Genomic DNA, 21,653 nt, shown 5'->3' with positions numbered 1-21,653 from the left:
CATGCACAGTGGCGTGGCCACGTTATCGCTACGTTCGTCACTCGTTACAGGTCACGGGGATATGTCACTGGTTACGCGGCTTCCTGAGGACTCAGTATGCGCCGGCTTCCCCTTTTAAGAGATCACCCCCACGCGGTCACCCTTCTCTCTCGCTCTCTTCTCTTTTCTCTCTTACTCTCTTGCCTTCTTCGGCTCTCTCTCTTGCTCTCCCCCCTTTTATAAACTGGTTCATGTGTCTCTCTTGTTCGTGTCCCATCTAGCGTGTCCTTTATCTTAAACCAAAGAACAACAGTGGGTGGCATAGTCATGGTATCTACAGTAGTGCGACAGCTAACGTGGGTCACACATAGTACTAAGCACTTTAATACTGATTTATAAGAGTTAGTGCTCCCTCGGGCTGGAGAGACGGCTCCGCGGTTAAGAGCACCAGCTGCTCTTCCAGAGGTCCTGAGTTCAATTCCCAGCAACTACATGGCGGCTCACAGCCATCCGTTATGAGATCTGGTGCCCTCTTCTGGTGTGCAGATAGACATGGAAGCAGAATGTTGAGTACATAATAAATAAATAAAATCTTAAAAAAAAAAAAAAGAGTTAGTGCTCCCTCAATGGGCCTCCTTTTCTGTAAACAGGTGGCTGTCCCAGCTAGCCCAGAATCTTTCCGCAGGCAATCTTTGACCCAAGTTTGAGTCACAGCAGCCCAATACCCCAAGCCCTCCTTCTCCCGGGGTGCCCAGCCAGCCAGCCCTGCTTACGCTATCATCATCTCCTATTGGTCAAGCACAAAACAGGTTTTCTGAACATCCCAGAGCTGATGTCTTAATCCCCCAGACACCCTCATCAACCTCTCAGGCTCTTTGAATGTCTTCCTCACTCCTGTCCCCGGGGAACACAGGGTGATTTTTGCAGGTTCTCATCCTCAATTTTTTTTTTTTAATTAAAACAAACTCAGAAAGGCGCTTGAAAACTGTATTGGAGATGTGAGCAGCTACTAAGAAGAAACAGATGGAAAAGAATAAATGCTTTGGGTGGGGAAGCTGAGAAGTAGAAGTCTGTAGGCCGCTACATGGCAGCCAGTCTGTCCTTGGGGCATATGAGTACTTGTTTTATGGAGAGGATTATTCTGTTCTGCTTTGTTTAAAACAGGGTCTCGTGTATCCCAGGATGGCCTCCAATCCTCTATATATTGGAGGATAACTGAACTCTTGACCCTCCTGCATCTGCTCCGGCCTCCCAAGTTCTGGGATTACAGGCATGTGTGCCACCATGGAACCCAGGCCCTTGTGTACACCACAGAAAAAGTTAATGAAAGTCAGGCGTTGGTGGCACACACCTTTAGTCCCAGCACTCGGGAGGCAGAGGCAGGCAGATCTCTGTGAGTTCGAGACCAGCCTGGTCTACACAGCAAGTTCCAAGACAACCAGGACTGTTACACAGAAACCCTGTCTCGGGGGAAAAAAAAAAGTTAATAAAAAGTTAAAAACAATTGAAGGTGGAGCACTAGCTGGTTCGGCAGACAAAAAGAGATTGCCGCAAGCACTGATGACCTGAGTTCAATCCCCACGACTGCCTTAAAGGTGGAAGGAGACCAGCAGCTTCATAGAGTCGTCCTCTGAACTCCACACATGCGTGTTGGGGGGCACTCACACCCACCCGTACAAAATAATAATAACTTTTTTTAAAGATTTTATTTATTTATTATGTATACAGTGTTCTGTCTGCATACATTCCTGCAGGTCAGAAGAGGGCACCAGATCTCATAATGGATGGTTGTGAGCCACCATGTGGTTGCTGGGAATCGAACTCAGGACTATGGAAGAGCAGGCAGCACTCTTAACCTCTGAGCCATCTCTCCAGCCCCAACTTTTTTTTTTTAAAGGAAATGCTCTCTGTCCTAGAATCCTAGGCATGCTGAGATGTGCCTCTCTTCCCTAGGGCTCCAGGGCTCCAGGCCTCCCACATACAGGCCTTTAGGGCAGCCTAGGTAGCAAAAAGCACTGTCCCATGAGCCCCGCATCAGCCTAAAATATCTAGGTCAGAAGCAGCTATTTTCCCACACAGTACTTTATCCTATCCCCAGGTTTCCTCCAGCCCTGCTCTCCTGGGGATCACCCTGCATCTCTGTTATGAAGTTTGTCATCTTATTATGAAACACTGCAAACTTGCAGAAAAGTTCAGACCATCATCCGATGGAATGGATCTCAATTTAAAAAAAAAAAAAAAAAAGGCCCCAGAGCCAGGCAAGAGGATCGGTAGTTCAGGGTCATCCTTGGCTACATATTGAGTTCCAAGCTGGCCTGAGCCACGTGAGATCTTGACTGGCAGACAGACAAACAGACAGACAGACAGACAGACAGACAGACAGACAGATAGTCCGACCTAGGCCATCAACAGCAGCAACAACTCAGCCTCACCTGGGAACTTGGTAGGAATGTGAATTATCAGCCAGAGCCCCCGACCTACAAGCTGGGGTACCAGACAGAACCCCCGTCTTCTGATGTGTGGCCAGGTCTTGTCAGTGGCAAAGGGTACTGGAGACTCAGCTCCACACCGCCTCCTGCCGCAGCCTGAGTTCTCTGAGATTTCCACTCTGGTAAGCTGGGATGCTTGACTTTGCAACAGAAAGGAGTTTCAGGAAGAGTTAGGTAGGAGACAAAGACGGAGTTTGTTGGGAGAAGTTTTGTGACAGATTTAAGCATAGATGTTAACAGAAAGAGGAGTTTTGGGAAAGGATAGCCCTCATCCAAGTGTGGGTGTGCACTTTTCAAAAGAACCCAACTTATCAGGTGTTGGTGGCGCACGCCTTTGATCCCAGCACTCGGGAGGCAGAGGCAGGCAGATCTATGTGAGTTCGAGTTCAGCCTGATCTACAGAGCAGGTTCTAGGGCTATATACAGTGTAACCCTGTCTGGAAAAATAAATGAGAGAGAGAGAGAGAAAGAGAGAGAGAGAGAGAGAGAGAGAGAGAGAGAGGACCCAGCTTAAGAGTCTTTTTCCTTTTCTTCTATTTTTTGAGACAGAGTTTCACAATTCTGGGGGCTTTGAGGGCAGGGTCTCCCATATTCCAGACTGGCCTCAAACTCAATATATAACTGAGGATGACTTTGAACTCCTGACCCCCTGCCTCCACGTCTCAAGTGCTAGGATTACAGTCTCTGCTACCTAGTGGGGTTCTTGTGGTAATGAGGGTGGAACTCAGGCCTTCACAAATGCTAGGCAAGCACTGTGCCAACGGAGCTACTTCCCAGAACTGTTCAAAGCACTTCTTTAAAAATATGATTTATTTATTCTTATTTTATGTACATTGGGGTTTCGCCTACATGCATGTCTGTGTGAGGGTGTCAGATCTTGGAGTTACAGACAGTTGTGAGCTGCCATGTGGGTGCCTGTGTTCTTAACCTCTGAGCCATCTCTCCAGGCCCCTTAATTTATTTTTTTATTTTAGGTGTTTTGCCTGTCTGTACGTCTGTGCACCACATGCATGCAGTGCCCCTGGAGGCCAGAGAGGGCGTCTGATTCCCTGGAACTGGAGTTGGAGGTAGTTGTGAGAAAGCCTCCACGAGGAATTGAACCCGTGTCTTCTGGAAGAGCAGACAGTGTTCTGAACCTCTGAGACATCTCTCCAGCACCAGACCCTCTTTTCTTAAATAAATAAATAAATAAATGGTGACATTTTTACGTGTGTGTGTGTGTGTGTGTGTGTGTGTGTGTGTGTGTGTGTGTATGTGTGTGCGTGCGAGTGTGTGTTCACACTGTGTGTGTGTGTGCGCGCACACACATATGTGAACACCATGATGCCTGTGTGGACATCAGAGGACAATGTTGGAGAGTCAGTTCTCTCTTTCTACCATGCAGGTCCTGGATACCTGACTTAGGTTATCAGGCTTGGCGGTAAGCCCCTTTACCCACAGAGCCGTAGCACTTTGGGGGAATTTTTATATTGTTATTTAATTAGCATAGAAATTAATTCACATGGAAATATGAAAATCATGGCATTTTCACGCAAGCTGACTCTAGGTTGATTTCCTGTTCCTCTTGTTCCTCTCCTCCCAGTCTTCCTGCCATTTCCTCGCTGGTACCTTCCACCCACAGACTTCCCTTTCTGCTTCCACACCGCAGGGGTCCTATTACCCTCCCTTCCTTACATCATTTTCTCCTCCAGGGTCCCTTTCTTCTCTCCCGGCCACCACCCCCGCTCATTCCCACACAATACACAAATATAAAAAATGGAAAGCCACGTCTGAGAAAGAACAAGCCGGGTTTGGTTTCCCGAGACCGAGTTACTCTGTTTAATATCTCTCCCAGTCCCATCTACTATGTATGACACACCAGGCTTTTTCTTCCCCCACCTGGAGATTTCAGTTGACAGGGAGGAGGGTTACAATTTCAAGGTCAACCTGGGGGGCAGGGAATTTAATAAAAGTAGAAGCCTTAAGCCCCATGGTGGTGGTGCACGCCTTTAATCCCAGCACTCGGAGGCAGAGGCAGGAGGATCTCTGTGAGTTCGAGACCAGCCTGGTCTACAGAGTGAGTTCCAGGATAGGTTCCAAAGCTACACAAAGAAACCCTGTCTTGAAAAACAAAACAAAACAACAAAACAAACAAGCAAACAACAACAACAACAACAAAAACCCATAAAATAAATAAATAAATAAATAAATAGGGGCCGAGGGTGTCTTTCAGTTGGTACAATGCTCACCTAGAACGTACAAAGCCCTGTATGCTAGATACTTTCCTTTGTGGCGATAAAGGACCGTGACTAAGACAATTTAGAGAAGAAAAGGTAACTTTGGCTTCTGGGGTAATAGTCCACGATGACAGAGAGGAAGCAGCAGGCAGCAGGCAGCAGACACAGCAGTGGCGGGGGCAGAAGCTGAGCGCTTGCATCCTTCACTGGAATCGAGAAGGTAGAGAGAGTGAACTAGAAATTTGAGCTGTCTTTAAACTCTCAAAGCTTGCCTGTAGTAATACCGCTTCCTCCAACAAAGCCATAGCTCCTAAGCCTCCCAGACAGCACCGTTGGCTGCAGAACAAGTGTTCAAAAGTCCAACCCTGTGGGCATCGGCAGCTCATTTAAACCACCACCGCTGGGCTAGATTGCCCAGCACTGAAGAACACCAGGATGATGACCCACGCCTATAATCCCAGAACTCTGCAGGTGCAGGCAGGAGGGCCAGGAGTTCAAAGACTTCCTTGGCTACATAGCAAACTCCAGGCCAGCCTTGTCTTTAAAGAAAGGTAGTGGGCGGTTAGAGGGGTGGACCAGTGGTTAGACCAAGTACTGGTCTCGAAGAAGACTCGACTTCAGTTCTCAGCACTCAGATGATGGCTTATCGTCACTTGAAATTCAACTTCCAGGCGTTTGGATGCCTCATCTGGTCTTTTCAGTGGTCCACACAAACTAATGTGGGCAGGCACGTATTTACATATAAATGGGTTTTACAAATAGAGGAGGGAGGGGTTATGGAGATAGCTCTGCAGGTACAGGCGTCTTCAGCCAAGCCTGATGACCTGAGTTCAATCCCCAGGGCACACATGGTAGGAAAAAAAAAATCAATACTCTGATTCTCTGATCCCCACATGCAAGCTGTGGCATGTCCACAAGGGCTGGAGCACAGACTTGTGCACACGCGTACACACACACACACACACACACACATAAATAAACGTAATTTTTTTCTTGCCTGATAAATAAATGTAATTTTAAGGGCCCTCTGAGAACTGGGGAGATGGCTCAGAGGTTAAGAGCACTGGCTGCTCTTCCAGAGGTCCTGAGTTCAACCCAGCAACCACAGGGTGGCTCGCAGCCATCTATAATGAGATCTGGTGCCCTCTTCTGGCTTTCAGGCATGCATATAGGCAGACTGCTGTATACATAATAAATAAATACATCTTAAAAAATAAAAATAAGCCGGGTGTTGGTGGCACTCGCCTTTGATCCCAGCACTCAGGAGGCAGAGGCAGGCAGATCTCTGTGAGTTCGAGGCCAGCCTGGTCTCCAGAGCGAGTGCCAGGATAGGCTCCAAAGCTACACAGAGAAACCCTGTCTCGAAAAAACAAACAAATAAATAAATAAATAAATAAATAAATAAATATTTAAAAAATAAGACTATAAACGGACCATGCATAGTGCATGGCACAAAGGGCCAGTCAAAGAAACACACTTTGGCCCTGCAACCAGAGCCAAATCTGACCCTGACCCTGAGCAGAAAACCACCCAATCCCTGAGCTTGAGATCTAGCCAATCTGAGCTCAGAGATTGAAATCTGACCAATCCCCACCCTGGAAAACTCCACCCATAAGAAGCCCTATATAAATCCTGTCCAGCTTGTGGCTGTCAGTCTGTCCTGCTGCCTGGGAGTCCTCTGTCACCCTGGCAGAGCACAGCCACTCTCCTGGATTCTTCCCTCCTAATAAATCTCTTGAATGAAGTTTTGGTGAGACCTTTCGATGGAGTGGAGCAGAGGAGAGAAGTAAAACTTTGGAGCCAGAGAAGAACAGAGCAGAGTGAGCCAGGCAGGGCTGTAACACTTTCCCTGGGTAAACGTTCCCCTAGTGAAGCGACTTTGGGGGACCTGGGAAGCCTTTCCCTGCAGCAGGGCTGTAAACTGCTACACTTTTGGTGTGCAACCTGTGGTATTCCTTGGCTCCCAACTGCCAGAATATTTTTTCATTCGAGCTGTAACACTTAGTATTCTGTGGCTCCCGAGTGCCAGAATCCCTTTCCATCCAAGCCATGCAATGCTTACAGCACACCTTTAATTCAAGCACTCAGGAGGCAGAGGCAGGAAGATCTCTGTGAGTTAGACTGTCAGCCTGGGCTGCATAGTGAGTTCCAGGACAGCCAGGGCTACCCAATGAGCCCTGTCTGGGTGGAAAAGGAGGAGGAAGAGAAAAGACAAACATTACTCCGGTGTTAAAAAGAGTCTACAAAGTTAATTGACCCGAGCTGGCTTTAGTTCCCTTACTAGCAATTCAGGACAGGTGCAGCAGTGCACTCTGTAACGCCAGCCCTGAGCCTGTGGCTCTTGCCTGGAGTGAAATGGATAACGAGGAGGCACCTCACGCCTGGTATTTCAGGAGATCCTTGAGAAGCAAGGAAGCCCATGAAATCCATTCATAACACAGGCTGGACCCAAGAAAAGCCAAAGGCAGGCAAACCCTCAGTTGTCCCCACCTATGGGCTCGCTCCCTGGCAGAGCTGCAGAAGTAACTCGGTGGAACACTTGCCCTGGAGCTCAGGTAGGTGTGTGCCGATGAATGCACACACACACACACACACACACACACACACACACACACACGCATGCACACCCAAGCAAGCGAGCGAATACAAAAGAACCTGCAGAGAGCTTCAGATAGCAAGATGAAATTCCGATTTCTGATTGGAATGAGCGCTGTTATATAAATAAAACGTGCTGCTGACTAACTACATCGCGTGGTCAGAGAAGGCCTGGAAGGCCCAGCAGAAGCAGGCTATGGGGATGCCTGGAGTCCAGGAGCCAAGAACAGCACACTAAAAGGGCCTGGATTGGGACCCTGGGAGGCCAGTGTGGCTGGAGTGCAGACCAGATAGGATGGGAAGAATTTGGGTTGTGTTTTGTGTTTTTGTTTGTTTGTTTGTTTGTTTGTTTTTCAGACAGAGTTTCTCTGTGAAACAGTCCTGGCTGTCCTGGGACTCATGCTGTAGACCAGGCTGACCTCGAACTCACAGAGATTTTCCTGCCTTTGCCTCCCAAGTGCTGGGATTAAAGGCGTGCCCCACACCCTCAGATTGTGTTTTTATTGTTATTTTGTCTTGTTTTGGTTGGTTACTTGGCTGCTTGGTTTATTGGTGTTTTGTTTTGTTTGAGACAGTGTCTCTGTATTGGGGAGACCAACCTTGAACTTTCACTTCCAGGGTTCTGGAATTACAGTCCCCTTCTGCTTCCCCGGCAATTATAAGGCGCTGGATACTGAAGCCAAGGCCTCACACGTGCCGAGCAAACACTTTAGCACCCGATCTACATTTCCAGCCTTGTGTTTTCTGTTTGTGGGACAGGGTCACACTCTGTAGCCCAGGCTAACCTGGGACTCTGTGTGTAGCTATGGCTCTGGCGGGCCTCAAGTTCTTCCCCCGAAATGATCCCCCTGCCTCCCCCAGCGTCCCAAGTGCTGGGTTTACAGTTACCACCATGCCCAGCCTTTTTCTCTTATCTACAAATCAAAGAGAATGCTCCTGCCTTTGCTTCTGAGTACTTGGGATCATGAACAATAAGCACCGTACTCCAGTTTTTCTAACTTATTTTTTAACATATTCCTTGAACTCCAGCTAGGATTACAGGGGTGAACCACCATAGCGGGCAAGTGCTGAATACATGGAAAGGGAGAAAACAAACCCTCTAGCAGGGGGCAAAATGCCCTCGGGTCTCTTAGTAGGCACGTTCTTTTGTTGTTTTGCTGACAGGCTCTCACTGAGTAGTCCTGGCTGGTCTTGAACTGGCAATCCCGCTGCTTCAGCCTGCCTCCTGCTAGGTTTGCAGGAGAGCATCCAGCGGCGGTCCCCGGGCTCTCCAGCCCAGCCTAGACAGAGCCTGCAGCTGCTGGCAGCATCCACCCACGTTCCGGGTTAGAGGCCGAGCTCTCAGCCAGAGCTCGCCCGCCCTCCGCGGATCCCCATTGGTCAGAATCACTGAATCTCCGCCTTCTCGGGCTTCCTCAGACCAATCAGGTTAACAGAAACGGGAGCGTAGCAGAGGCGTCTGTGCATTGGGCCAGAGGCGTGGGACACCGATTGGGTGGCTCGACACGGGAGGGTGACCCAAGGCTCGGCCGGCCCCCGGTGTCCACACAGGGCAAAAAGGAGACCCGGTGCGGAGTCCGTGGGAATCCAGAGGAGACAAGTCACAGGGCTCGTTGGAGAGGGGAGCCGGTCTCGAACCTGGGACTTTAGGGGTAAGTCCCGTTCGCTGAGCGCTGCGCTGCTTGCGAGCCCATAGTCCCGCCGCTCACACTGGGGCGTCGGGCCGGGGTTGGGTGGGTGGCACTCCAGCTGGCATCAGGAGAGACCCTCGGGGAGGGGACCCTGCACCCTCTCCAGGGCCAGCTTTTGCATCAGCCCCGCCAGTGGGGAAGAGGAGGCGAGAAACTCACCCGGGGTCACACAGCCTCCTTCCAAATCTGTCCCCAGTCCCTCCCCATCACATCTGGCAGTCCTGGAGAACGGAGCCCCAGGGCATCAAGAAATGCCAGGCCAGCGCTCGCTGTCACCCAGCTACAGCCCCAGCCCCCCGCCCTTTTGGAAACGAGCATGCCACAAGTAGCACGGAGCTCAGCCGAGCTTTCCCCAAGTGAACTCCCGGTTGTAAAAACTCTCAGCTACACAGCAAGGTCTCTGCCAACCCAGGCACCAACGAGAAGCCCCGCCTAAAATAAATGAATTAATAAAAGAGGGCACAGCCTAGGTCATTTAGCACATAGGAAGCGGAGGCAGGAGGATCAGGAGTCCAAACCAGGCTTAGCTACGTACCTGGCAAGTCCCCGGTCAACCTAGGTACAGAACACCCTGCCATCCGTTAATTAGTCAATTAATTAATTAATTAAAAAAAGAGGACACAGCCTTTGTCAGATTTTCTTCACAGGGGCACCCTCTCCCATATACAAACTAAATAAATAAATGGAAATTTTGTTTTGGTTTGGTTGTTTCGCTTTTTTTGTTTTTCCGGACAGGGTTTCCCTGTGTAGCTTTGGAGCCTGTCCTGGAATTCGCTCTGGAGACCAGGCTGGCCTCGAACTCACAGAGATCCGCCTGCCTCTGCCTCCCGAGTGCTAGGACTAAAGGCGTGCGCCACCACCGCCCAGGGATAAATGGAAATTTTTAAGAAAAATAAAAACCTGCATTTGCCAGTTTTTTTTTGTGGGGCGGGGGGAGTCACAGATGGGAGTATTCCACACCAAGTTTTCACTTCCACACCAAGTTTTCACTTTCCTGAGCGCTGCTTTTCGTCAGTGTGTAATTCCAGCCACTCTGGAAGCCTCAGCAGGAGAACTAAAAATTGAATTCCAGGCCCCCTGGGCAATTTAGCAAGATTCTGTGGCAGTGTTGAGCCTGATCCCTAGCACTGAATGTTTAAACTGTGTGTGGCTATGCAGGTTTATAATTCCAACACTCGGGTGGGGGGTATAGGCTGGAGGATCCAAAGTCCAGGGTCGTCCTTCGTGACATAGTGGAAAAGAAAAAGAAAAGGGAAAGTATTATCGCAGCACGGTGACTCTCTACCTGTAATCCCAGCATTTAAACAGCTAACTCAGGAGGGCTGACATGAGTCCGAGGCCAGCCTTGACTACGTGAGAAGCTATCTGCTGTAGCTACGAGGCCACCTAGAAGAGAATGGATAAAGTACCGTGGGTCACTAGGCATCTCCAAAGGTTTGTGTAAGGCATCCTGCGTCACCAGGTGTCCAGGCTGCAAGTGTCCATAGTCTGGGCCTGTCTGTATTTATGCTTGACACGTTATCTCCGGAGCCCTGGCAAGAGAGTCCTGTGATTAATAAACTATTCAGATAAATACTTAGGGACAGATTTCTGGATCCGAAGATTTGCGTCGCTGTCGTTTTGAGGGCGGTGACCAGACTCTTTCCAGTGCAGAGGCAAGGCGAGAGGGTCTGACGCCTGTCAGGCTGGGAGACTTTCTGAGCCTCCAGTTTTCACCCTCTGCGGCTTCTGGCTGCCTTCAGCCGATTGCCAGGTCTTTGCCATGCTCCACGTGTCCCTCCAGCTCTTCCATCGGAAATATCTCTCGCTGCCGGTGTGGCCCTTGTGCTCAGGACCAGGAGACAGCCCTGGGAGTGAGGAGGGGTCCTCCAGGGACTGGGTGGATTGCTCAGTGGGTAAAGTAGTTGCCACTAGAGCGTGAGGAGTTCAGGGTCCTCAGTACCCATGTAAAGCCAGACGCAGTAGCGTCTAACTGTGATTACAAAACTCGTACTGGGAGATGGAGAGGTGGAGATGGGGAGACTCCCCAGAAGTTTCCCCGGCAGCTAGCTTGGCTGGTGCAGTGACAGATAAAGAGACTTTATCCCAGGGTGGAATGTGGCGGCGGCCAACACCTGAGGTGGTACCCTGATCTTCACCCGTGTGCTTTCCTGTACGCTTATGCGCACAAGTGCACAGACACTCACTTGTCCTCTGGGAAAAGGGAAGCCAGGGTCTTTAGGATGGGACTTGACTGCGCTACAGCTCAGGGCTCTGAATCTAGAGGTTTGTGGCATGTGGGCATGGCTTGCATCTCAGTTCTCAGGACTGTGAGAACGAAGGCACAGGGCCAGAGGGAAGTGGCTGCCAATTTTGGGCCTCATCCACACAGCCTGTTTCTGCTGGCTGTTGTCTTTATTGCAAAGTTTGGATTCATCCTTCACTGGAGAACCTGTTACACATTATGCAATCTTAAATTTCTTATTGCTTAGCTTTTTTGGGGACAAGGTCACTCACGATGGAGCCCTGGCTGGCCTCCAGCTCTTGGCACAGCCACCCAACTAGGCTCCACCCAAGTGCTGGAATTACAAGCATGTCTCACCGGGCCTCACGCCATTAGTTTAATTTTTTTTTTTTTTTTTGGTTTTTCGAGACAGGGTTTCTCTGTGGCTTTGGAGGCTGTCCTGGCACTCGCTCTGTAGACCTGGATTAAAGGCGTGCGCCACCACTGCCCGGCCATTATTTTAATTTTATAGCACTTTATTTGATTTCTTTTTTTTTTTTTTGAATAGGGAAACTGGGTCCAGCATCCACTTGGTGGCTAATAGGGCTAACTCCAGCTCCAGGCAATTTGACACCCTGTTCTAGCCTCTGTGGCTACTGCGTCAATATGACCCATAGACATAGGCACTTACACATAAAGTAAAAAGAACTAAGCCTTAAAAAATGAGGAGGGGGTGACTGGAGAGATGGCTCAATAGTTAAGAGCATTGACTGCTCTTCCAGAGGTCCTGAGTTCAATTCCCAGCAACCACATGGTGGCTCACAACCACCTTGAATGAGATCTGGTGCCCTCTTCTGGCCTGCAGGTGTACATGCAGACAGAGCACTCGTGTAAAATACATGAATAAATGTTTTTAAAAATGAAGAGAGGATTGACACACACCTTTTATGCCAGCACTCGGAAGGCAGAGGCAAGTGGATTTCTGAGTTCAAGGCCAGCCTGGTCTACAGAGTGAGTTCTAGGACCCAGGGCTACACCCAGAAACCCTGTCTCAAAAAAACAAAACAAAAACTGTCTTCAACCAAAACCACAGTGAACTAATGAATCACAGTATGACAAACGTTGTAAGATGTCTCATGAAACCTGATCTTGTGTTAACAGGCTCTACAGACCTCTCCTGAGAATAAGGAGGTAAAATTCCCTTTATTTTGAAAGAAGGTCGCATGTAGCCCGAGCTTCGTGGAATTGGCTCGTAGCAGAGAACGACTTTGAACTTCTGAGCCTCCCTCCTGTCCCCACCTTCAGGGTTCTGGGGTCCCAAGCCTCTGCCACCACACATGGTTTTTGTGGGGTGAGGCATGGAACCCAGACTTCTGTGTGTGCCAAGCAAGCACTCTATAGCTGAGCTGAATGCCCAGCCCCCCAAATTTGAGTGGATGGCTACTCCCCCCCCCCCCCGTGAGTTCTTCCAGGCCTGAGGCCTGAGATGCAAGACATACCTCCTAAGCCTCAGACTAGCCGTGTTCCCACCTCAGGACCCTTCAGTTTGTGGTGTATTTTTAACTTTTTTTATTTTATGTGAATTGGTATGAAGGTGTCAGATCCCCTGGAACCCTCGTTACAGTTTTAAACTGCCACGTTGGTGCTGGGATTTGAACCCCGGTCCTCTGGAAGAAAAGTCAGTGCTCTTAAAAGCTGAGCCATCTCTCCAGCCTGTGTGTGTGTGTGGTGGGCGGGGGGGGGGTCGTCTTGATGTGTCTGTGTTCATGCATAGCTGTGTGTGTGTGTGTGTGTGTGTGAATGTTTTACCTACTTGCAAACCTGGTACCCCAAGAATTCAGAAAAGAGCATTGGATCCCCTGGACCTCGGGTCATAAAACTTTTGAGTCTCCACGTGGGTTCTGGGAATCAAACCCTGGTCTTCTGCAAGAGCAACAAGTGCTCTTAACCACTGAGCCATCTCTCCAGTCCCCCATGGTCTTATTTTATAAAGTGTGTGTGTGTGTGTGTGTGTGTGTGTGTGTGTGTGTGTGTGTGTGTGTGTGTGTACCAGGTTTTCCTTTTGGGGAGTGGTGGTCACCAACCAGCTCCCAAATCAAGACATGGAGACATTATTAGTTATGAATTCTTGGCCTTAGCTTAGGCTGGTTTCTTGCTAGCTCTTAGAACTTAATCTGTTTCTCTTCATCTATGTTTTGCCTTGGGGCTTTTTACCTTTCTTTATGTATGTCTTACTTTCTTGTTTCTTGTGTCTGGCTGGCAGCTGCCCGGCTTCTGCCCCCAAGTGTGTCACCCTCTCCCTTGTTTTTTCCTCCTTCTTCTCTTCTTATCTCTAGATTTCTCCTTCTACTTACTCTGTCTGCTGTAGCATGAAAAATAAATGACCCAGAGACAGATATTAGGATTCAGCCTGAAGATCAGGGAAGCAAAGCAGCCAAGCTTCCAGAGAGCTCGTACCTCTAACAGGGCTGGGGCGTTCCTATTCTCAGTGTAGAAAGAATGCCTGAGACTGAGACCTTGCTCCTGTCTTATATACCTCCCTAATGCTGGGATTAAAGGCGTGTAATCCCAGATGCTGCAACCACCTTTGTGTAAGCTGTTTCTCTTTAGGACTGGATCAATCCTGTGTAGATCTGGGTGGCCTTGGACTCACAGAGATCGGTCTACCTCTTAATCCTGAGTCCCAGGATTAAAGGTGTGAGCCTGGCTTCTATGGCTTGTGGCTGATTTTGCATTCTGAATCCTCAGAGAAGCTTTAATAAATCATAAATAACATATTACCACACTCCGCCTGCCAGATCTGCCTATCCTGCTTCTTCCTGGCTGTTGGCCGTTTAGTTTTTTATTAGACCAACCGGGTGCCTTGGCAAGGTAAACAAAGGCAGCACATTTGTACACAAATAAACACACATCTTTGCGTCATTCAACAAATGCAGCGTGAATAAATGGAACACATCCTTACACAGTTCAAGTATTATTCTGCAGCATAAGCAAATGTAATGTATCTTTGCCTCGTTAAAATAATATTCCACAGCATGTGTGGGGGGTGTATGTATAAGGAGGTCAGAGGACAACTCTTGGGTGTTGGTTACCTCCTTCCACCAGAGTCCAGTCAGCCGTGGGTCCTTAGGTTCATTGGCAGGCACTTTTACCCACTGAGCCATCTGGCCAGCTCTGTTCTTGGCTACTCAAAACTCTGCAGCCCAGGCTACCTTGGAGCTCATGCACCTCAAGCCACCCTTGAAAAGAACTCAGCGATTCTTGCTGTCCTGGGCTCTAGGGTTACTGTGTGAGCGACTACACGTGGCTTATTCTGGCCATTTCATATGAATGGATCGTGCCGTGTGTTTTGGTGTCTTTAACTAAACATAACATTTTGGCGGTTCTGTGCTGTAGCAAGTACATGTTAGGCGGTTTGTTACATTCTGTGGTTTCTTAATACCCATCCTGTGGGGACACCACCCTCTCTTTCCCAGACCCAGATAGATGTTCAGCCATGGTGTTTCACACGTAGACAAACTGAGCTAGAAGGAAGTATTGGCCAAGCTGGGAGTGTGGCACATGCTTGCTATCCTAGAACTCAGGGGGCTGAAGCAAGAAGATTTTAAATTTAAGACCTGCATGGGCTATGGTAGCAAGACCGTGTGGCACTTTTCCTTACTTTTTTTTTTTTTTTATTGTGAGCCTACTTGTTAATGGCTAAACTATCTCTCCAGCCCCCTGTGGCTATAGAGATGCCTCAAAGACAATGTCCAAGATCTGTATGTCCCTGAGTGGGTCACCTTATGGTGACATTATGCTCAGACCTCAGTTTTCCCAGGGGGTGGAAGCCTGAGTGACCTCCATTAAGGACAGGTAGAAAGAGGTGACTGCATTACTTGCCAGCACTGTACACAATTTGGGGAGCAGAAAAGGGAGGTGCATTCTGGGAGGCTGTCAGTGGTGGTGGGAACAAGGTAGACTTGCTCCGATAAGACTTTGGTGGGCGGGGGCTGGAGATATGGCTCAGGGGTTAAGAGCACTGACTGTTCTTCCAGAGGTCCTGAGTTCAATTCCCAGCAACCACATGGTGGCTCAAAGCCATCTGTAATGGGATCTGGTGTCCTCTTCTGGCACGCACTATATACATGATACAGAAAGAAAGATCTTTTTAAAAAATGACTTGGTGGGCAAGTATTCTCACCTATGAACTGGGCAGGAGGGTGGAAGGGAGGGGGGGAATCCCAGGCCACACAACAACAGATAAAAGGGCCCAGAGGTAGAAGCAGTAAGATGAAATTCATGGGCCACAGAGCCAAGTGCACAGACTCTGAATGAACCCCTGAACCGTTGTCCCCGCCTGACCCTGCCTACTGTCCCTCTGTCCACCCCCAGACAATGGCAGCAGCCAGGGCTAGCCTGGGCCGGATCCTCCCCGAGTCCTGCATCCTGTTCCTATGTGACATGCAGGAGAAACTTCGAGGCAAAGTCCTCTACTTCCCACAGATCGTGTCAATGGCCGCTCGGATGCTTAAGGTACGTGCCAACTATGCCAGGTGGTGGTGGCTCACGCCTTTAATCGGGAGGCAGAGGCAGTTGGGTCTCTGTGAGTTCGAGACCAGCCTGGTCTACGGAATGAGTTCCAGGACAGCCTCCAGAGCTACAGAGAAACCCTGTCATGAAAAACCAAAAGGGGGGGAAAAAAAAGGTACATGCTAACTTTTCCTTCCCAAGACCCAAGAGTGTAGCCCGCAACCCTCATCCCTCAGACCCAAGAATCTTGTCCTCAGCCCTCATATTTGGGTCCCAGCACAATGTTTTCCCTCCCATACAGGTGGCCCGGCTGCTGGATGTCCCTGTCTTGCTGACGGAGCAGTACCCACAAGGCCTGGGCCCCACAGTTCCCGAGCTGGGCGCTCAGGGCCTACAAGCCATGAGCAAAACCTGCTTTAGTATGGTGCCCCCGTTGCAGCAGGAGCTGGACAAACGGCCCCAGCTGCGCTCGGTGCTGCTCTGTGGCCTTGAGACCCAAGGCTGCATCTTGGTGAGACTCCTTGTCCTCAGGGGTCCCTAATCTTCCTGCTAGCCCTCTCATGTCCTTTCCCCTGCTCACGTGGCCCTAGCTTTGACGAGAGCCGCTCTCACCTGCTGTTTCAGTGTTTGCTTCTGGTCTAGGATGCTCAGGCCCTCAGTGGGTCCACTGGTCTACTCTGAGTCTCACCTTGACCTCTCTCTGCCCCTTAGCACACGGCCCTCGACCTCCTGGACCGAGGGCTACAGGTCCATGTGGCGGTGGATGCCTGCTCTTCTAGAAGGTGAGAAGGTCACCCTGTGTTGGGTGTGTGTTGGGGACATCTGGGGCACTGGCCATGTGTCATATTGTTGTATGACAAATGTTTCCTGGGGAATTCCAGCACTCAGACATCTACTCGCCCCAGAAAAGGAACCGATGTAAGCTTTGTATCAAAACCAATGTCAAACAGTTGAATCAATTTCTTGTTTTTTATTTTATTTTATTTTTGGTTTTTCGAGACAGGGTTTCTCTGTGTAGCTTTGGAGCCTATCCTGGCACTCACTCTGTAGACCAGGCTGGCCTCGAACTCACAGAGATCCACCTTCCTCTGCCTCCTGAGTGCTGGGATTAAGGGCATGCACCACCAACGCCCGGCTCAATTTCTTGTTTTGTAAAAAAAATTGTTTATTTAATTTTATATGCATTAGTATGAGGGTGTCAGGTCTGCTGGAACAGGAGTTATAGACAGCTGTGAGCTGCCTTGTGGGTGCTGGGTATTGAACTCAGGTCCTCTGCAAGAGCAGATAGTGCTCTTAACTGCTGAGCCATCTCTCTAGCCGTGAAGCTTTGAGTTTTTATTGGGGTTACTAACGGGAGTGTCGGTGAGGGTGCACCGCTGAAGAGCCCAAGTCAACACTGGTTGAAGACTCAGGCTCTACACAGGTTGAGCGGACAGCTCAACTGTCCCAGAGCCTCTTCTTACAGCTAAGTCTCCTCTCCCTAGCTGCTCCACAGCTGGTGGGAGTCCCCTCTGACAGTTGTTGCCCTCTTTTCTAAAGCTGGGAAAGGGCCTCTGAGAATCTTCCAAGCGTCTGCTTTCCTGGGCATGTGGCCTTTTAAATTTTCATTTTATTTGTGGATGCATGTTTTGCTTATGTATATGTATAGAAAACATTCGCATGCATGCCCGGTGCTTGCAGAGGCTAGAAGAGGGCGTCAGATCCCCCGGAATGGGAGTTACAGATGACCATGAGCTACTATATATGGGTGCTGGGAATTGAACCCAGGTACTCTGCAAGGGTCTCGAGTGTTAACCACTGAGCCGTCTCTCCAGCCCCACGAATGGCCTCTGGTTTACCTCCTGAGTCTCATGAGCCCCCCACACACACACCTGAAGGGAGTGTTTCCATTGAGAGGAAACTGTCCCTCAACACAGATGTGGCACAGCTTAGTTAGATCCTTGTCCTCTCCTGCTCTGCCCTCTGCAGCGAGCTGAACCGGCTGGTGGCACTGGATCGGATGCGACAGAGTGGTGTCTTTCTGTCTACCAGCGAAGTTCTGATTCTTCAACTGGTAAAGGACGCTGCACACCCCCAGTTCAAGGAGGTAAAGGCCCTCCTGCTGGACCCCCTCCGTCACCTAGGCGTAGAAGAAATATTTCCCTTCCTCTATGGTTTATTTTTTTGTTTTGTTTTGTTGTTTGTTTTTTGTTTGTTGCTTTGTGTCTTTAACTTCTGTTCTGTTTTATTGTGTGTTTTGCCTGTATGTATGTCTGTGCATCACCCGTGTGCCTGGCACTTGGTGCCCTCAGAGGCCAGAAGAGGGTACTGGCTTCCCTGCACTGGAGATATAGACAATTGTGAGCATCATGTGGGTACCGGAAATCAAATCCAGGTCCTCTGGAAGAGCAACCACTACTCTAAATTGTTGGGCAGCCTGCTTTTTTGTTTGTTTGTTTTTATGTAGTGCTGGTGATGATATAACCAGAGCTTTGTGTCTGCAAGGGAAATACACTACTGATTTGAGCTGTATCTCCAATCCTAATTTATTTTTATCTATTTATCTATTTACTTATTTAGTTTTCTGTTAATGTGTGTGTGCCATTCACTGGGAGCTTGCATGCAAGCAGGTGTGTGTGTGTGTGTGTGTGTGTGTGTGTGTGTGTGTGTGTGTCCACATGCCTCTGCCTCCTGAGTGCTGGGATTAGGACGGTACACCATCAAGTCCAGCCAAAAGAAAAAAAAAAATACCTTTTTAAAAAACCAATGCAGCTGGGCATTGGTGGCACACGCCTTTAATCCCAGCACTCGGGAGGCAGAGGCAGGCAGATCTGTGTGAGTTCGAGGCCAGCCTGGTCTACGGAGGAGTGCCAGGATAGGCTCCAAAGCTACACAGAGAAACCCTGTCTCAGAAAAAAAAAAAATGCAACAGATTTGGGAAGGTGACTCAGTTGGCTAAGCGTTTGCCATACAAACCTGAGGACCTGAGTGTGGATCCCCAGAACCCACATAAAAGCTGGGTGCTGCATTGGGGAGACAGGAGGGTCCCTGGTTCAGTGAGAGACTGTGTCTCAGAAGGAAGGTGGAGAGCAATTAAGGAAAAGATACCTGACTTCATATTCTGGCTTCCATGCACACACGTACACATGAACCCACACATACGTGTGTAGGGAGAAATCCTGATTAGTGATACCACCAACTGGGCGTGGTCAGGGCCGGGAATTGGATGTGGCTCCATAGAGGGCTTGGCTAGCATTCAGGAAGCCCTGGGTTTGACCACGCAGAACTACAGAAACTGGGTGTGGTGGTGCACGTCTGTGATCCCATCACTCTTTCTGTTGCTCTCTGAGATGGGCTCTTACGGTATAGCCCTGGCTGGCCTTTGGAACTTAGTATGGAGGCCAGGCTGTCCTCCTGGGGATCTGCCTGCCTCTGCCTCCCGAAGTCTGGAGTTAGAGACTCCACCACACCCTGTTGTAGCCCTCTTGAGGGTGCAGGCAGGAGAGCCATCCTTGGCTACATGGTCAGTTTGAATGTTTATTAGCAGTATAACGGACTGTAAAGAGTGGTGAGAAAATGGCAGCAGATAACCTTGAACACAAGACTGGGAGATAGCTGCAGCAAAGGCCGAGAGCTGGGGTTGAGTTTGTCTTATTCCAAGAATTGTGTGTAGCTGAGTGTGGCCAGTGCTGGCAGGTTGGGGAGGGAGATGATAGCGGAAGTTTCTTGTTCTGCCTGGTCCACAGCCATTTAGTCCCAAATAAATACACAAAGACTTATATTAATTATAAATTGTTTGGCTGATGGCTCAGGCTTCTTACTGACTAGTGTGCTCTCTCTCTCTCTCTCTCTCTCTCTCTGTATATATATAATTATAATATATAATATGTAATATATAATATGTGTTACATATTATATATTAATAATATATTCTATATTACATATATATTATTATATATAATATATATAATATACTATATTTTATATATATATATAATCTTATTTTACATATCAATCCCAGTTCCCTCTCCCTCCCATCCTCCCATGTCCCCCACCGACCCTCCCATCCTACCCCCATCAGGGATCATCAAGTCTGTCACATCATTTGGGGCAGGGCCTAGGCCCTCCCCGTGTATCTAGGCTGAGAGAGCATCCCACCATAGGGAATGGGCTCCCATAGTCCATTTGTGCACTAGGGATAAATACTGATTCCACTGCCGGAGGCCCCATGCTAGCTCTCTCTTAATTATTAACCCATTTCTATTAATCTAAGTATCTCTACATAGTCTCGGCTTACTGGAGAATGCCCCTGATGTCCTATCTTCCTGGTAGCAAATGGCATCTCTGTGATGTCTAAGCCTCTGTGTCCTCTCCCCAGAATTCTTGTCTGGCAGTCCCGCCTATACTTTCTTTCTGGCTACTCTCCAATCAGTGTTTTATTCATCAACCAGTAAGAGAAACATATATTAACAGCATACAGAAGGACATCCCCATCAAGGAGAGGGAGACAGGAACCATGTCTTGGGAAAGATTCAGGGTTTAGCAATAGCCCAGCCACTGTGGTACCCAAGGGCAGTCTGTGGGTGTTGTTACTATAGAGTAGCTAGCTGTCTAGCTTTGGCAAGGCCCTAGATTCTACTCCAGCAACATCAGCAAGAAGTAAAGAAAACCCACGTGGGGAGTATTTGCTCATCCATGGAGCCCTAGAGTGCATAGGGTAGGAGCTAGCTCCCTCTTAGGGAAGCATGCTTTGGGGTTACTTTTCTTCCTTTCAGGAGACCCCAGAGGCTACTGGGGCTGCAGGCAAGAGATAAAACACCTCTCTTTGCTCCTAAGAGCTACTTTTCAAATATCTTAATAAACTTCAGCTATGCTTCATTTAAAAGAAGAAGAATGGGAGCTGGCCGCCACCAGATATCTGGGTGTCCTGGAACTGAAGAGAGACCAGCCTTCACACATGCTCCACTCAGTAGTGGGACTTAAGTAGGAAGAGGCAGTGGACGTTCGGGATTTATGGGGTTTTCTTTTTTCTTTTTGGTTTTTGGTTTTTTGGTTTAGTTTTCTGGAGATAAACTTGGCTGAACTGGCTGATGGAGGGTAATGGGGCTCGTTCCTCCTGTTCAACCAAGAGGGACTTGTGTGAATGCGTTGAGAGTTTGGGCCTGTGTGGGAGCTGAGGGCCTAAAGGCATGATGGGAAAGACGAGATTAGTGAAGAGACCCCAAAGTAGACACATCCACCCTTAGTGGTTGGTCCAAGACAACAGAGCAGACCAACGGGGGGGGGGGGGGCGGTGTAGCTCAGCCAGGCAAGGGTGAGGAAGAGGGCCACCAAGGAAACTTTTAAGTGGTTGACTGGAGAAGTGATGCTGACAGAGATGAAGACAGAGTTGCTCCTCACATCCGACGTCATGGAGATGGGGTGTGGGGGGGTGGGGGAGGGGGGTGGATGGTTCTTGACTTCTTGACCTCCTCTGCCTGTAGATCCAGAAGATCATTAAGGAGCCAGTCCCGGACATCGGGCTGCTAAGCTTCTTCCAAGGCAAGAGCAACCCCCTGTTGCTGGACTCCAGGCCCTGACTTGCAGGATGGACCCACCCTCCCTGTCACCCAGACTTTGATGGATGGCTTCTCCTGCATCCACGGATCCCAAGAGTGGTGCAGTCCGCCAGGAGACCCGCCCCCGTGGGAGGGGAGGCGTGGTCTCGCCTTCTTATTGGGCAGCTGGTCCCGGAAATGCAAATGAGACTCCTGGTGCCGGGTGGGAATTGGCTGAGGGCAAGGTGGGGGGGGGGCTGGGCCCCGGGCCACTTCACGGAGCGGGAAAAGGAGGGGGAAGGAGGAATGTCACAACTGGGACCCGGGTCTCGGAGAATAAACATTGATGTGGCTGAGGACCGAACCATTATTGGGATTGGCGCGGGGCGGGGAGGGGGGCGAGCATCCCGGGGGGTTACAGGGGTCTGTGGGAGGGGGAGAAAGTGGGGGGT

General features: G+C 49.4%; 1 protein-coding gene across 2 annotated transcripts; it reads left to right on the top strand.

Moving 5' to 3' along the window:
• Positions 1–8,739: 8,739 nt before the first annotated feature.
• On the top strand, positions 8,740–21,557 carry LOC100774695 (isochorismatase domain-containing protein 2B). 2 transcript variants are annotated; one of them, XM_027430678.2, is made up of 6 exons: positions 8,740–8,931; positions 15,548–15,688; positions 15,987–16,196; positions 16,397–16,467; positions 17,654–17,771; positions 17,977–18,196. In XM_027430678.2, exons 2-6 carry the CDS (start codon positions 15,551–15,553, stop codon positions 18,016–18,018), a joined length of 579 nt encoding a protein of 192 aa, XP_027286479.1. In that variant the 5' UTR covers positions 8,740–8,931; positions 15,548–15,550; the 3' UTR covers positions 18,019–18,196. The 2 variants fall into 2 exon arrangements, with proteins under 2 accessions (XP_027286479.1, XP_027286478.1); XM_027430677.2 differs by lacking the exon at positions 17,977–18,196 and adding an exon at positions 21,148–21,557 and having other exon boundaries at positions 8,741–8,931.
• Positions 21,558–21,653: the final 96 nt, after the last annotated feature.

Source organism: Cricetulus griseus, chromosome 9 (assembly GCF_003668045.3).
Source record: "Cricetulus griseus strain 17A/GY chromosome 9, alternate assembly CriGri-PICRH-1.0, whole genome shotgun sequence".
Lineage (NCBI taxonomy): Eukaryota > Metazoa > Chordata > Mammalia > Rodentia > Cricetidae > Cricetulus > Cricetulus griseus.
This window is presented reverse-complemented; position numbering and strand designations above follow the sequence as displayed.

Coding starts and splice junctions, on each gene's coding strand:
- LOC100774695 (XM_027430677.2), top strand. CDS start 15,551: ATGGCAGCAGCCAGGGCTAGCCTGGGCCGGATCCTCCCCGAGTCCTGC. Junction 16,197..16,396: donor AGACCCAAGGCTGCATCTTG/GTGAGACTCCTT, acceptor TCTGCCCCTTAG/CACACGGCCCTCGACCTCCT. Junction 16,468..17,653: donor GATGCCTGCTCTTCTAGAAG/GTGAGAAGGTCA, acceptor TGCCCTCTGCAG/CGAGCTGAACCGGCTGGTGG.